Below are 14,291 nucleotides of genomic sequence, written 5' to 3' on the forward strand. Positions count from 1 at the left end.
GGGGGCGGTAATGGGGGCACAAGGCGATGGAGGAGTAGATGCAGAGCCAGGTAGACAGTGGAGTCCAGGGGCGATGGAGAAGGGGGCATGGATGTGGGGCCAAGAGAGAGGAGGGTGGGTGGTGAGCCCTCAGCTGCGCGACTGGAGCCGGGGGTTGGTGCCCACTGCTGTGTGGCCGAGTACCCATGGCCAGAGCCTGGATCTGGAGGCAGGAGCTGCATGGCTGGGGAAGGGGTCAGTACCTGTGCCTGGAGCAGAAGCTGCACGGCTGGGGCAGGCAGTTGGAGCCTCGGGCCAGTGCCTCCTGCCATGCGGCCAGACCTTGGAGCTAGGTGCTGGACTCCGGCGCTGCGTGGCCAGATCCAGGGGTCAGTGCCCACTGCCATGGGGCTGAAGCCAGCGCCTGCTGCAGGGGATTGGCACCTGAGGCCAGCGTCTGCTGCTGCACGCTTGGGGCTGGATCGGTGCCTGGAGCTGGGGATCGGTGCCTGAAGTGCAGCCAAAGCCAAGTGTTGGCTCCTGAAGTCCCATGGCTGGAGCCCCTAGTCCACACAGCCGGGCTTCCTAAGTCCCACCGCTGGAGCCCACCTCCCAACCACCCCAGGGCTGAAGCCTGAGCCTCATTGCTCCCCCTTTCCCCCTCCCCGGTACTGTGCTCCTGCAGTGTTGTGTTGTGCCCCACCTGTCTCCAGGGGCCGTGCAGGGCTGTGCATCCAGGAGGAACAGGGAGGGAGGGGGCAATGCTTTGCGTCCTGCCCCACCATCACTGCTCAGGAAGCTGTCGTGGCTGCAGGGAAACCCCCTGGTGTCCGCATGCGGCCACAGTGGCCACATTTGAGAAACTTTGCCAGCTGAGCACCTAATAGAATTTACAAAAGCACCATAACTCAGTAGACCCCTAACTCCCATTGACTTTCAATGGGAGTTTGGCACCTAACTGAGGCACTTTTGAAATTCCCACTAGGTGCCTATTTGCATCTAAATACTTTTAGTAAATCTGGCCCCTTATCTTTTATACTTACCTTTATTCAGATGGTCTCTGTATCTTTGGTTCACCAGCGCTATAAGATGAAATACCATTTCTATGCAATGTGCATTCACATTGTACTGACCAGCATTATATTTCTGTGCACTCTTCATGTTTTCATTTGTTACCCAGCCACTGAACAACTTGAAGCAGCTAATTAAGGGAATAAAGCTGGTTGCAAACTTAGAAAGATGGACAGTGCATCTGCCTGATGCAGGAGAAGCAGCAGTCAGTCAGCATGCTTCAGAAATCTTTGCCATATTTGGTCAACACATTTTCTTAGCTGCAGCTTGAGGATTTTTACCCCAGAAGTATGGGGTATAGAGGGTTTCCTGCCTGTGACTTCCCTCTTGGTGTGGTCCATAGTTCTGAAGAATGGTATTCTGTTATACATAACCGAGTGATAGTGCAGATGTCCTCAGCACCCTAAATGAACATGCAAGCAATTACTCATTCACTAACGTGCTTTATGTGGAATAGTTGCTCAGCTAGCGTAGATTGATATAGCTCTCTTGACTTCAATGCCAATTTACATCAGCAAAGGATCTGGTCAAAAATATTTTTATCATAGTGTTGCTCTCCTATCAGCTTATTGTGATAAGTGTCGTGCATAGGCATTGTGACCAACTGGAAAAACAATATTGGCTGTGACAGGATATGCTGTCATGGGAATATTAAATCCAGTGGGTCATATCCTTAGCTGATGTAAATTAACATAGTTACATTGATTTCAGTGGAGCTATCATAGAATCATAGAATATCAGGGTTGGAAGGGACCTCAGGAGGTCTAGTCCAAGCCCCTGCTCAAAGCAGGACCAATCCCCAGTTAAATCATCCAACAGATTTTTGCCCCATATCCCTAAATGGCCCCTTCAAAGATTGAACTCACAATCTTGGGTTTAGCAGGCCAATGCTCAAACTACTGAGCTATCCCTCCCCCCACTATGGTGAGTTACATCAGCTGCGGATATGGCCCAGTGTGTTTTTCAAAAATCAGTGAGAAATACAGGAGGCAAATATCAAGAAATACCTAACCTAGAAGTAGACAATGGTTCAGCATGTATGATGTCTTTTTTGTATGGTGTTATCCTATATCATTTGTTTTCTCTGTTTACCCCAGCATTTCCAGTGGTCCAACACAAAAACCAGGCATTTTTATCAGCAATATTAAACCAGGTTCTCTTTCTGCTGAGGTGGGGCTGGAGGTGAGTATGTTGTCCTCCAAGTGAGATGTTACAGGGTCATTTTATTTTGTAGTAATTTCATTCAGTGATCTGGGATCCATTGGTGAAGTCATGTTCTGTGACCTTTTTCAGCAGGAGAGGAAAAATGTGTAAGGATACTCATAACAAAGAAAGAGTCATATGCTATGTTTTAATTATTTCTTATAGATTGGTGATCAGATTGTTGAAGTAAATGGAGTGGATTTCTCTAATGTGGACCACAAAGAGGTGGGAAAAAGAGTTTTTATTTCGCCCCATTATTCTATTTAAATTAAGTGTCTTGTGTATGGAAAGTTCCCAGCAGTTATGTGTAAATTCCGCATACTGGGTACTAAACGACTTTTTAATTTAGTAGAGAAAAGCATAACAAGAGCCAATGGCTAGAAGATAAAACCAGACAAATTCGAGTTAGGAATAAGACACAAATTTTTAACAATGGTCGTGATTAACCATTGGAACAAATTTCCCAAGGGAAATGGTGAATTCTTCATCTCCTGATGTCTTCAAATCAAGACTTGGATGTCTTTCTGGAAGATACGCTTTAGCCAAGCAAGTTATTTGGCTTAATACAAGTGCAATTGGATGGAATTCTGTGGCCTGCGTTATGCATGAGGTCGGAATAGATGATCTAATAGTCCCTTCTGACCTTAAAATCTATAAAACTCTGAGTAGGAAAACTATCCTACTTCTTCTTTCTCTTTCTTCTTTATATACATAACATTTTTACACTGAAACAGACTTTTTCACTTTGTTTTTGTAGGCTGTGAGAGTGTTAAAAAGCAGTCGAACCCTAACTATCTCCGTTGTATCAGGAGCCGTAAGTAACGAACCTATAGAAGCGGAAAGCATGTGAAAAAACTGTAGGCAATAATAAATAATACAATAGTCTTTGTTTCAACATAACTTCATGTTCCCTTTTTGAATGCCCTGATCCAAAGCCAATTAAAGTCAATAGGAATCTTTCCATACACTTCAATAGGCTTTGGCTCGAAGTCACTAAAAGGGCCTGATACAAAAATCAAATCCAATTTTGCCAGCAAAGAAAATAGCTAGAACGCTAACTCAAGTTAATGCAAGATAAGGGTCAAATTCTGCACTCACTTGCACCAGTGTAAATCTACTGAAGTCAGGGAGCCAGACACTACTCTCACACTGGTCTAGATCACAAGTAAATCCATTGAAGTCTGTAGTATAAAACTAGTTCATGTGACCTCATGGTCCACATTTTCTAGTCTACTAAGGATACTTTGGAATGCTTTGGTGGTATGAAGCAGCTTTTGAGCCAGCTTCATTGGTCCATGGTGGATTGCCTCTGTCTAGGAAATCCTCTGCTGGTGCAGAACTGCAATAGTGACTCCTATGTTACTTCTCTGTTTCTAGGGGAAAGAGGATGCAACCAATATCTCTCTCTGCCTGGTAATCCCTGGCTGTTGGGACAGCCCTTAGTGGCTGTGTAGCCAATGTAAAACAGAGCAAGCCACAGGCTTTTCTATCGTATACTAAGGTCCCGACCAATGGCTTGACAGCCCCAAGATCAGGGTAGCTGAAAGCCACGTTTGCACTGAGCTCCAGAGCTGTGCTGAGCTCTGCTTGGATGCAGACAGGAACTGGGATAGTGCACATCTAACGATCTATATGGTCTCAAAATTTGCTTTGCACTGCTAGATTTGGCCAAGCTAGTATCGTTTGTAATCGTTTTTTAATTATTTGTTTGAGAATTATGCTAAGTGTACTCTAGCAGAATATCGTTGGAACTGTGAGCCTGTTCCCATATATTTACCAATGGCCAAAATGCCTATTGATTTAAGTGAGAGCAGGATCGAGCCTCAGTGAAGTCCTAGACCAATTAATTCCTATCGTAAATGTTAATTCCAGTGGCATTGCATCAGAAATGAATTTGGTCCTTTTTCTCAACTAATAAACATAATGTGCCACTTCTAATGTTTTGTACGATAGTAGTGTGCCCTTTTAGGGCCTGATCTAAAGGCCATTGAAGTCCGTCAGAATATTTTCATTGACGTCAATGGGATTTGAATAATTGTTCAACAGTTTAAACCCTCTTAGAGTAAACTTTAGGGCCCCATACAATAAAATACTGAAGTAACACGTGCAGTACATGAATCTTAATATTTACTTGTTACCATTTCTTGTATAGCTGAAATAAATAGGGGAAACAACATCTAGTACAGTATCTAAGGGCTAATGTTCATGGCATAAGCACACAAAACAATAAATAGTATTCTTTGGCTGATTAAATGCCTTTGATAACAGCAGAAACCAGTTATTGCTGACATTCTCCATTCCCAAGAGCATTATTACCTTTGCAGTTATACAAAAGAACATTCAACAAATCAGAGTGCCAAACTAAAATGTTTTTCTTGCCATTTGAGGATTTGAAAGGTCTGTTCTGCTGTTTTCTCAGTCTCTCCATTGACGCAATTTTGAAGGACAGAGCACTTAGGTGAATGATTGTTTGAGGGAGGGCTCTAAAAGAGGATATTTTGAGGGCAGAGCCAAAAAATGGCTTCTATGGAAATGGAATGATGTGGCCAAAAACGTCAAAGGGCAGCTGTGCATGGACAGTACCCAACTGAACAAACAGATGTGCATAAAGAAATGCAGATTTTTGCAAACACAGACAGATGCAGATACTGTTAACGTTTGGCCCATAGCTTAATAAGAATTTCACTGTCACTTGTCATAAAATCACAGAGTCCTAGAAATTAGAGATAGGACAATACTATTAGATTAGTCACCTCAATCCCCTACCAGCATACTCATTTAAACAATTAAAATGCAGGCCACTTAAGAGTGGGATAATGTGTGATGTTTTCTGGAGTATAGTTGGGTGAAATCCATCTGTTGTCTAACTACTCTGTGAACATCTTTCCAATATTCAGCCATTAGTATTTGGTCATGCACAGTGGGTAATAGGCTTCATGCTCTGCTTCATGCACAATGATTTTACATAAGTGACTCTCATGAAAGCTAAAAAGCTATTTTAGATGTACACTTCTAAACTCCCTGATGTTTTAAGCACTAGAAATATTTATGAATGACCAGAATGTACATGCCATTGGTAGGAGAACCAAATACTCCATCTACTGTACCTTAGGGTTTTATATTGGTCTCCAGCACCAATGTATCTGAGCACTTTGTACATATCTGATCACTTTTCCTCAAGAGTCTATCCATTTAAAAGTCAATACACTTAGCCCAATGTAAATATGTGCAAATCATACATTTCTAGCAGCACCAGGAAAACATATGTGGAGTTAAAAAAAAGCACCATGCACAAACCAGAATTCTATCCCCTGGATGACTTTGGCCATCCAACATTCATGGGAAGTAGCCTCATCCAGAGACATGGGGATTTATCGAAATAACTCACTTTTGTCCTACTAAATATAATAGTCCACAGGCCTTGTAAACTTCATTTAAATAAACATTCCAGGCAGGATTCTCAGCAGCAGACACAGGGGCTTAAGGAGCTTGTTACATCCGGTGCTAATCAGCGCCAGTAGACTCTGGAGGTGCTGGGGACCTATTCTAACTTTTATGCCATTGGCATTAGGTCCTTTCTGTAGTGGAACTCTGCTCTGCTACACCTTACCCCTGCCCCGGACATGCCCCCTTTGTCTCCTGACACACCCCCTATTCTAGGGATGAGGGGGGCTGCCATAGGAGCTATGGTGAGTTCTCTTCTGTTTCTTCTCCAGATCCATCCACTTTGAGCCTGAGCGAAGTGGAGAATCCAGCCCTCCTAATTAACACACATTTTTCATTGAAGCAAACACAGGCACATATGACCAGCCTTTGAATATTCAAGAGCATCACAGTTTTAAGACAACTGCACCTGTATTTCTGTCTGTGATCCACCAAGGGTACTCACTTTAGGCTTCCCGCTCCTAGCCATCAAATCTCCTGGGCGGAGACTAGTGTCTCACTCTCTTCTGACCAGGATTTTTAAGGCTGCACAGCTCTCTGGTTTACAATGCACTATCAACAGCAAGCCAGACTGCCCACACAGGGCAGTACCTCTGCTTTGATTTCTCTCTTAAGGCTATGACTAGCATACCTGCCAGCAGTCACAAGTTACCATACAGAGTAAGCATATTTATTCTTAAAGTGAAAGCATTACAAAGAGGGCATATTGAAAACAATAAAAGTTCCTATATGTGTGCTAAAATTTTATCAGAGGCCACCCATCAGACTTATGGGGCAAAAGTAGGTCAAGTCCTTCCTACCCTTCTGCAAGGATGCGGGGGGGGGGGGGGGTGTGCGGGGCTGGGACAGGGACAGAAGGCCCTGTCTGTTTTCTGGATCAGAAAGAAGGTCCTGAGTCAGTTTAAACTCAGGCTCCTTATCCAAAAGTCCTTTCTTTGTCTGTTTGTGTCTGGAGAATCTAGTTTGAACTAGTGAATGTGAGTCTTCCCAGAAGGCGGGGTTGCAACGTGGCTGATTTGCCTTAATCACCACCTACTGTCTCTAATTCCTGGAGGAGCTGTAGTAGCCCTCCCCGATGGAGTAGAACGCAGTCAGATGTAACCTGTTCATTTTTAAAAAATGGACCCGAAAGGCACTGCTTGGGGTTGCAATATCTGTCACATCTCCCCCCAGAGAGGTTACATACAATCCTCATAACACATAAACTTAATACAAGAAGCTTTTGCAAGGACTTTGCAGGAAATTGCCCTATCAGTCACAAAAGGCCCCCATCAAACAGCTCCATTATGTTACCCCTGTTGTTTTGAGATGAAAATATTCCATATGTTTTATTTGAACTATAAATTCAAACAGAAGAGAACAAAGAAACAGACAAGATGATGTGACTAGCCTTGTTTCCCACTCCTGTTCCCTTTGGATCCTTATTCACTCATACTGAGATAGTGATGCTTGCACATCCACGCAGGCATAACACCTCTGACACTGCCTTCACACCACTTGGATAGGCAGGAATAGAAAACAGGTGTGAGAATGGATGTGTTTCACCACACTGTGTGCATGCTCCGATTATAAAGTAAAATAACTGGTATTGAAGAAAAGGGGGGGCTTTCTCCTGGGAGACGTTGAGCACTTCTGTCTCGGTTAGGAGCATTCTCTCTTCCCTTTGACTTTAGCAGGAACTGAGGGTGCACAGCATCATGTAGGAGGTGCTCAGCACATCACAGATTGGAACCCAAGTTGCTCACAGCCCTGACATGTTTGGTCATTGTTATTTGGAAACTGTGTTATAGAAGGTGTTACTTGGTAGAAGTGATGGGAGGAAGCAATTTAATGTACATTTACGGTAGCAGCTTTGGAGGTTGTGATTTTTTTAGGGGAAATAAGTTAACTCAGATTTTTAGTGATGAATTTGTTTTTATGCTGTGATTGAAGGGGAGAGAGCTGTTCATGACTGAGGACGAGAGGCAGCGAGAGGCGAGTCTTCGTGAACAGGAGCGCCAGGAGTTAATGCATCAGAAACGGCTTGCATTAGAGACTAACAAACTCCTCAAAGAGCAGCAAGAGAAAGAGAGACAGTAAGTGCTTTAGATGGAGGGAGATCTGTTCAACTTTTCTTTCACTTGGAACTGGCAATAATGACTGCGAAATAATGGCGAGGACACTCTCGAATAACATTAATTCTTTTGCTGCTGAGAGACTCTCCTCCAATTCCCTTTTCTGTTGGTGTTGTGGGCACTTTGGAACTTCAGAGCTAAGATCCTTCTGTATTCATCATCTCAAGGAATGTGCCAGTGATACACACGCACACTCTCTCTCTCATATGTATACAGAATGAATGAATACAGAAGGATCTTAGCTCTGAAGTTCCAAAGTGCCCACAACACCAACAGAAAAGGGAATATATATAAATAAAACACACACACGCACAAACTGTATCTATAAAACCATAGAGTAACAAATGAGGGCTGTCAGTATTTTGCAGATACCAAACCTGGAGGGAGGGAACCAGCAGCCTCAGGAGATAGTGGGTCTGAAGACTCTCTGGCTCTTATCCCTTCCTGGCAGTAGGAAACCAAAGTGGGAGGGGCTGGGAAAGGATTGTCATCTGACCAGCAGGAGAATGAGGGTGCAGGGGCCTGGTAGGATCAGAAGACATGGTAGGAGAGAGCCACAGCAGGTGGGACAAGACTGTTTTGGGGAGCAGTGATAGGGTGAAGGGTGATATCTGGACCATACTCAAGTGCCCACTACCACACAAAGCAGGCTGCCCGAGTACTTAAAGACTTGCCTTTTTCCAAGGGGATATGTCATACAAAGAGAACTCTAACAACAGCTGTCCCCACATACATTGCATTGTAGGCAAACTGGTTGTTTTTAAACAGCCCCATTTACCTTTACCGAGGTCTTGTAAGTATCGGGTCAAAACATTCTACCCATATAAAATTCAATACAGTGACATCAAGGTAAATCTCTGCCCATAAAATGTTTCTCAGTAAAACACCTATATGGTTGAAATCAGCATGTAAAGCATCTAGTTCCTGGAGGGTTTTGGAGAGACTCTTAGGGCTACATCCTGAGGCGTACTTATAGGGAAAAAGGGGCAAGCAAGGAGTTCTTCTTCCCCTCCCACTTCCTGCGGCTGTAGTACACCTCACAATAGCCGTTAGCGTGCTCTGGACAGTGCAGAGAGTCCTTGCTCCATCTCCCCCCTCCTCCAAGGAGCTAGCCAGTGAAAAGGGCCTGGGGAGGAAACTGGGCCACGATCCCTCCCTCACTGACCCAGAGTCGGAGCAGCATACCAAGGGGAGCTGTTAGATCCATCCTCCTGGATGGTGTTGATTGCTCAGCCCTGTGCGCAAGAAGCAGCCCCACAAAAGTGCACACCATTGTGGAGCACAGTGTCTCAGGTGCTTCTCCAGGGATGGGGGCAGTTTTGCACTGCCCCACTACACAGACCACAATCTAGTTCTTATTACGTGTGCTCTACTATGTGTCTATTAATAATCAGTATCTAAGGCAGACTTGCTAACTGTTTAGGAAGAATGATCAGTTGAAACAACTGAAAATACCAACTGGCTGGAGAAGGTGTGTCCTATGGTGGGTGATCAATGCTGTGGAACCACGGTTACTGTAGCCCAGTTATGAAAGGAATTGGATGCTGTCGCTCTTGTTTTCTTCACACCTTCACCAGGCAATAGAACAGGTTCTTACTGCATCTCTCGGGTAACCTCCCCATCAATATCCTTCACAGTGTTCTATTTATCACTCAAATTGTAAAACTCTGCCAGAATCCCCGGGCACAGAAATGGCTGTGTCAGAGTCCAGTGCCTTCACAAGGTCTGCAACAGCTGTAGCAGCCCTGTTTCTGGTGAGCCATTATGAAATGTTGAAATACATAAAAGGTAGCTATTTATGTCCACTGTACACTGCGTCTCCAAACGGACATGAGTAGCATTGCATTGACTTGTCTGAGCACAGCAGTCTAGACGTAAATGATCAGAACTAAAATTGCTTTGTTTTATTACATAAGACCAGCTAAATCTGAAGGTTTATCCTTGGCCACAGCAGTCATGGCAGTGCTCAGAATCCTAAAGTAGCCAACTCCGGGCATCCGTGGCTTGTATATGGGTGATCCATGTGAGCCCTGGCAGTTTCTACAGTCTACATATATGGACAGTTAACGCGTGTTGCGCGGGAGCACTGTAGATTTACACCCCCGCTTGTCATGGGGTAAAGGCTTGTTTAGATGTGCCCTAAGACTCCAGGCTTTATCTGTTCTCAGTTTAAATAAAACAACAGATGGGTTAAACTGGGCAGCAGAACCAGATGAACACAATACTGGTCACTGCTGTAGGGATTTATTAACGTGGCAGTTTACAGTTGTTGAAAGGGAAAAAAATGAAACAGCATTCTCCAATTGCTTCATTCTGTTGTTCCTCCCGGCACACCGCCTCTTCCCAATATCCCTGTCCTCCGCTACTTTGTTCTTAAAAGTGAAATCTCGTTGCCTGCTTACCACTAACTTCTTAGAGCAGGTCTATACTGCAATAAACCCATGGCACTGAGTCTCAGAGCCTGGGTCAGCTGACTTGGGCTTGCAAGGCTTGGTTCGTGGGGCTAAAAATAGCAATGTAGACGTTCAGGCTCGGCCTGGAGCCCAGGCTCTGGGACCCTCCTCCTTGAAAGGGGAGGGTCTCAGAGCCCAAACATCTACACTGCAATTTTACAGCCCCACAGCCTGAGCCCTGCAAGCCCAAGTCAGCTGACATAGACCAGCCGCAGCTGTGTCATAGGACTTCTATTGCATTGTAGACATACCCTTAGAGTCTTCTCTCTTTTTATACTTAGGTCAAGGAGAGTGGGGAGAACACATGTTCTCCTTGACTGCTTTTTTCTCCTTCATCTGCTCTTCCCAATGGAGCAAGAGCATAGACAAGTTATGTTCCTCTCTGTCTCCCGTTCTTTCTTTTTTCTCTGACTTCTTATCCTTATTCCTTTCCCTACTGTCTTTTCTTGCAGAAACCTGCACTTCCTCATTTTTCCCCTACTATATTCCGATTCTTCTAATCTGGATGCTGTCTCTAATTCACTCTCAACAGTATAGGTCATAAATTAGGCATAGCAAAGTCAACAAAAATAGTGGGATTTCAAGACATGATAAATCTGCACCTGATAAGTGACCAGAGTCTCCCTGTACTTTGATCTACACACAGAACTGATGACAGTACTTGGATTATAGTGTGTAGAGAATAGCGCAAATCAAGGGATTTACTATGTTTTTTAGTTAGATGATAAGAGAGAAACCAAGCCGTAGTGCAGGTGAAATAAAAATATTACTCTGCTTTGAGTTGATACAGTGACTATCATCTGAGAATCTCGAAGTACTTTACAAAGGTGGATAAGCATTATTATCTCTTAACTGGCGGGAAACCCGGATTAGAAGTCAAATCTTTTGACTCTCCAGCTCACTAGAGTGGTTTACGCTCATATTTTGCATTTGGTCTACTCTGCTAAGCTTGTGGTTACGTTTACTGTAGAAAGTATATTTTCAATAACTCTAAAAATCACAGTATCAACGGTGGAGAATGATGCTTTCTTCAGCTAATGCTAAAACTTTTTGATTAATTTCTCCCAGTGCATATTTGTTCTCATTGATATATATTTTTGTTTTACACTAGCATACACATGGCAACTTATTTTTCTCTAAATGCAAATTGCTCTGTATTGCAGAAGGAAACTGGAAATTTCTCAAAAGGCTGCAGAAGAAGAAGAAAGATACCGAAAAGAAATTGAACAGTAAGTAATCCTGTGCTATATATGTTGTGTAATATGCATGTAAAGAGAAATTAAATACTAGAGTTTGCAAAAAAAAAAAAATTGTCCACGTTTTTTTCCAGCAGAACATGGCAATTTTGTCAAAATGGAATTTTTCACAGGAAATGTCTGTCTTCAATGAAAAAATTGGGGTTCAATGAAAATAGAATTTTTTCAAGTTTGAGTGACCAAAAACTGAAAAAAAATTGTATAGTCAAGTGAAAAAGTTCAGTAAAACTTCATATTTTTGCCCAAGCATCTCAAATGTTTCAGTTTTCAACAAAACCCCCAAAATCTTCATAGAAAATTTTTGATGAAAAGGAAACAGTTTTCCATTTTCATCAAGGAATAAATGGGCAAGGAAAAAAAATCAACCTTTCCTTATCTACTCTACTATATACATTTCATATCTGAATGAAATTTATCTTCAGGACTACGAGGGTGCTGTTTTAAAGCAGCTTATGATCATTCCAAATGTAGGTCATATAAAATGTTCTTTCTGGTTGAGTGACATATGCTGGAAATCTCTGCCAATTGTACAACATCCTAGTTATTTCTTAAACTTGTAGATGACAATTTCCTAACTCAAGAAGTGTTGCATCCAACATAGGGGAATTTTCTATTAGACCTTACCTTGATAGATAAAGAGGAATTGATTGCAGCACTTAAAGTTAGTGGTTTGTGAGATCCAGTGATCAAGACTTGATTATATTTGTTGTATGCAAACAATAAAGTCCAAAGCAGTGACATTATGTACTGGGTTCTTTATAAGGGCCTGTTTTACAAAGCTGAAAATAACTGTGAGCCACAGCAGATGGGAGAAAAAAACCCCACAAAGATGTAAATGATCATTCAGAACTATTTTAGAACATTTTATTAGATGCCCCAAAAGCCAGAACTGAGAGTTAAGGTTACACGGGTTAGAAAAACAGCCTGGCTTAGAGAGAGAGTTGAAAGCAGCAATAAAAAGATATTATATAATACAAGGGTTGGGGAGAAAGGGAAAGATGATAACAATATATATGTCAGAAACTAGAAATTGTAGAAAATTGGTAAGGGAATCAAAAGAACTCAAAGAAAAATCTAAGGCCAGCAGAGTTAAGGACAATAAGGAAGAGTCTTTATGATAACAAGAACAGAAGGAACCCTAACTATGATGTTAATGTTGTATATTCCTAGTACGTGTAGGAACAAAGAACATAGGCCAGGCTTACAGCATGGGAATCTCTATCCTGGAAAGCAGTGACTGAAAAAGACTTGGGGACCCGGGGGATACTGAGATGAACATGAGCTTGTAGTGCGATGCTGTAGCTAAAAGGGCTAATGCAATCCTTCGATGTAAACAACAGGGAGCTTTCAGTAGGAGCAGGGAAATTACCTATGTATTTGGCACTGGTACAACTGTTAGTGGTATATTGTGTCTAGTTCTGCTGTCTGCACTTCAAGAATGATACTGAAAAATTGGAGTGGATTCAGAGAGGGGCCATCAGAATGATTAAAGGAAGAGAAAATATGCCTTATAGTGAGACACTCACGGAGCTCAACCTATTTAGATTATCAAAAGGGTAAGGGGTGATTCTGATCAGTCTATAAGTAATTACATGGCAAACAAAAATTTGATGATAGAGGGCTCATTGTTCTAGCAGACAAAAATATAACTAAATTAAGTGACTGGAATTTGAATCTAGACACATTCAGACTAGAAATAAAATGCAAATTTAGAACAGTGACGGTAATTAATCGTTGGAGCAACATACCAAGGACTGTGATGGATCCTTCATCACTGGAAATTTGTAAATCAAGAGTGGAGGCTTTTCTAAAAGAGTTGCTCTACTTACAACCACAGCTATTGGACTTGAAGCAGGCATTAATTCAAGGAAGTCCTGTGGTTTGCTTTATGCAAGAGGTTAGACTAGATTATCATAATGGTCCCTTCTGACCTTAAAATCTATGAAGGCTTTCTGACAGCCCATCCATCAACAGTACTGAAAACAAGTTGGATGCAAATATCAATGTAGTTTAAATATTGTTGTACATTTAGAACTGGAGGGGGGAAAACCAACCAATCACTATGTGGTTCACTGTTTTAATGTACGTTATTTTCTCTTCTGAACAATTTTGGCAAATTAAATGATAGTATGAAATTGGAAAATTAGTGTGGCAGATTTCATATTCCATAATTGTTCTGATGCAGCTTTCTGTAACTGTAATTTACTCTGAAATGTTCAGACATGCCTCTCCTGTCACATTAAACAGCTTTCCACGTGCATCATTTCATTTGACTGCTTTTGATCTATCTATATTAGAAGCCGAAATCCTGCACAACAGACAGAGCATGCACAGGGCTCTCTGAATCAGTGATGGCATGTTGGATGCGGAACAGAGTATGTTTCCCCAGCTGCCACGAGGGCCATCGGGGACCAGAGCAGCTTCTTGCAACCCCAGGATTGGGGGTCCAAAAATGCCCATACATATGCCAGCCATCCCCGCACTGGAGTCTGTGTCAGCACAGGGACGACTTCCGTCTGCAATGTTTTCCCGTTCTCATACTGTATTGAACAAATTGGTGCAATAACAGTGAAGGATGCTACATAAACAAACGAAGAAATCCTTTTCCAAAGCCAGCTTGTCTGCCTCACTGTCATGATGAATGCCTCTGGTATCTGCAGACTTCATCTGAACATCATAACCATTGCACCTTTGTTCCCACACATCTCTCTTCCTATTACAGTCTGTCTTGAAGTCTGGTAATAGTGTCAAGCATTTCAATATAGAGCTTT

At 42.6% G+C, this 14,291-nt stretch overlaps 1 protein-coding gene across 1 annotated transcript in view; it reads left to right on the top strand.

The window, feature by feature from the left end:
- Positions 1-14,291, top strand: part of USH1C (USH1 protein network component harmonin) — a 95,988-nt gene that overhangs the window by 32,405 nt on the left and 49,292 nt on the right. The window contains exons 9-13 of the mRNA XM_077819953.1: positions 2,148-2,232; positions 2,419-2,478; positions 3,011-3,067; positions 7,630-7,772; positions 11,428-11,493. Of these exons, the coding sequence (XP_077676079.1) occupies positions 2,148-2,232; positions 2,419-2,478; positions 3,011-3,067; positions 7,630-7,772; positions 11,428-11,493 (411 nt within the window). The remainder of the gene's footprint in view (positions 1-2,147; positions 2,233-2,418; positions 2,479-3,010; positions 3,068-7,629; positions 7,773-11,427; positions 11,494-14,291) is intronic.

Source organism: Eretmochelys imbricata, chromosome 6 (assembly GCF_965152235.1).
Source record: "Eretmochelys imbricata isolate rEreImb1 chromosome 6, rEreImb1.hap1, whole genome shotgun sequence".
Classification (NCBI taxonomy): domain Eukaryota; kingdom Metazoa; phylum Chordata; order Testudines; family Cheloniidae; genus Eretmochelys; species Eretmochelys imbricata.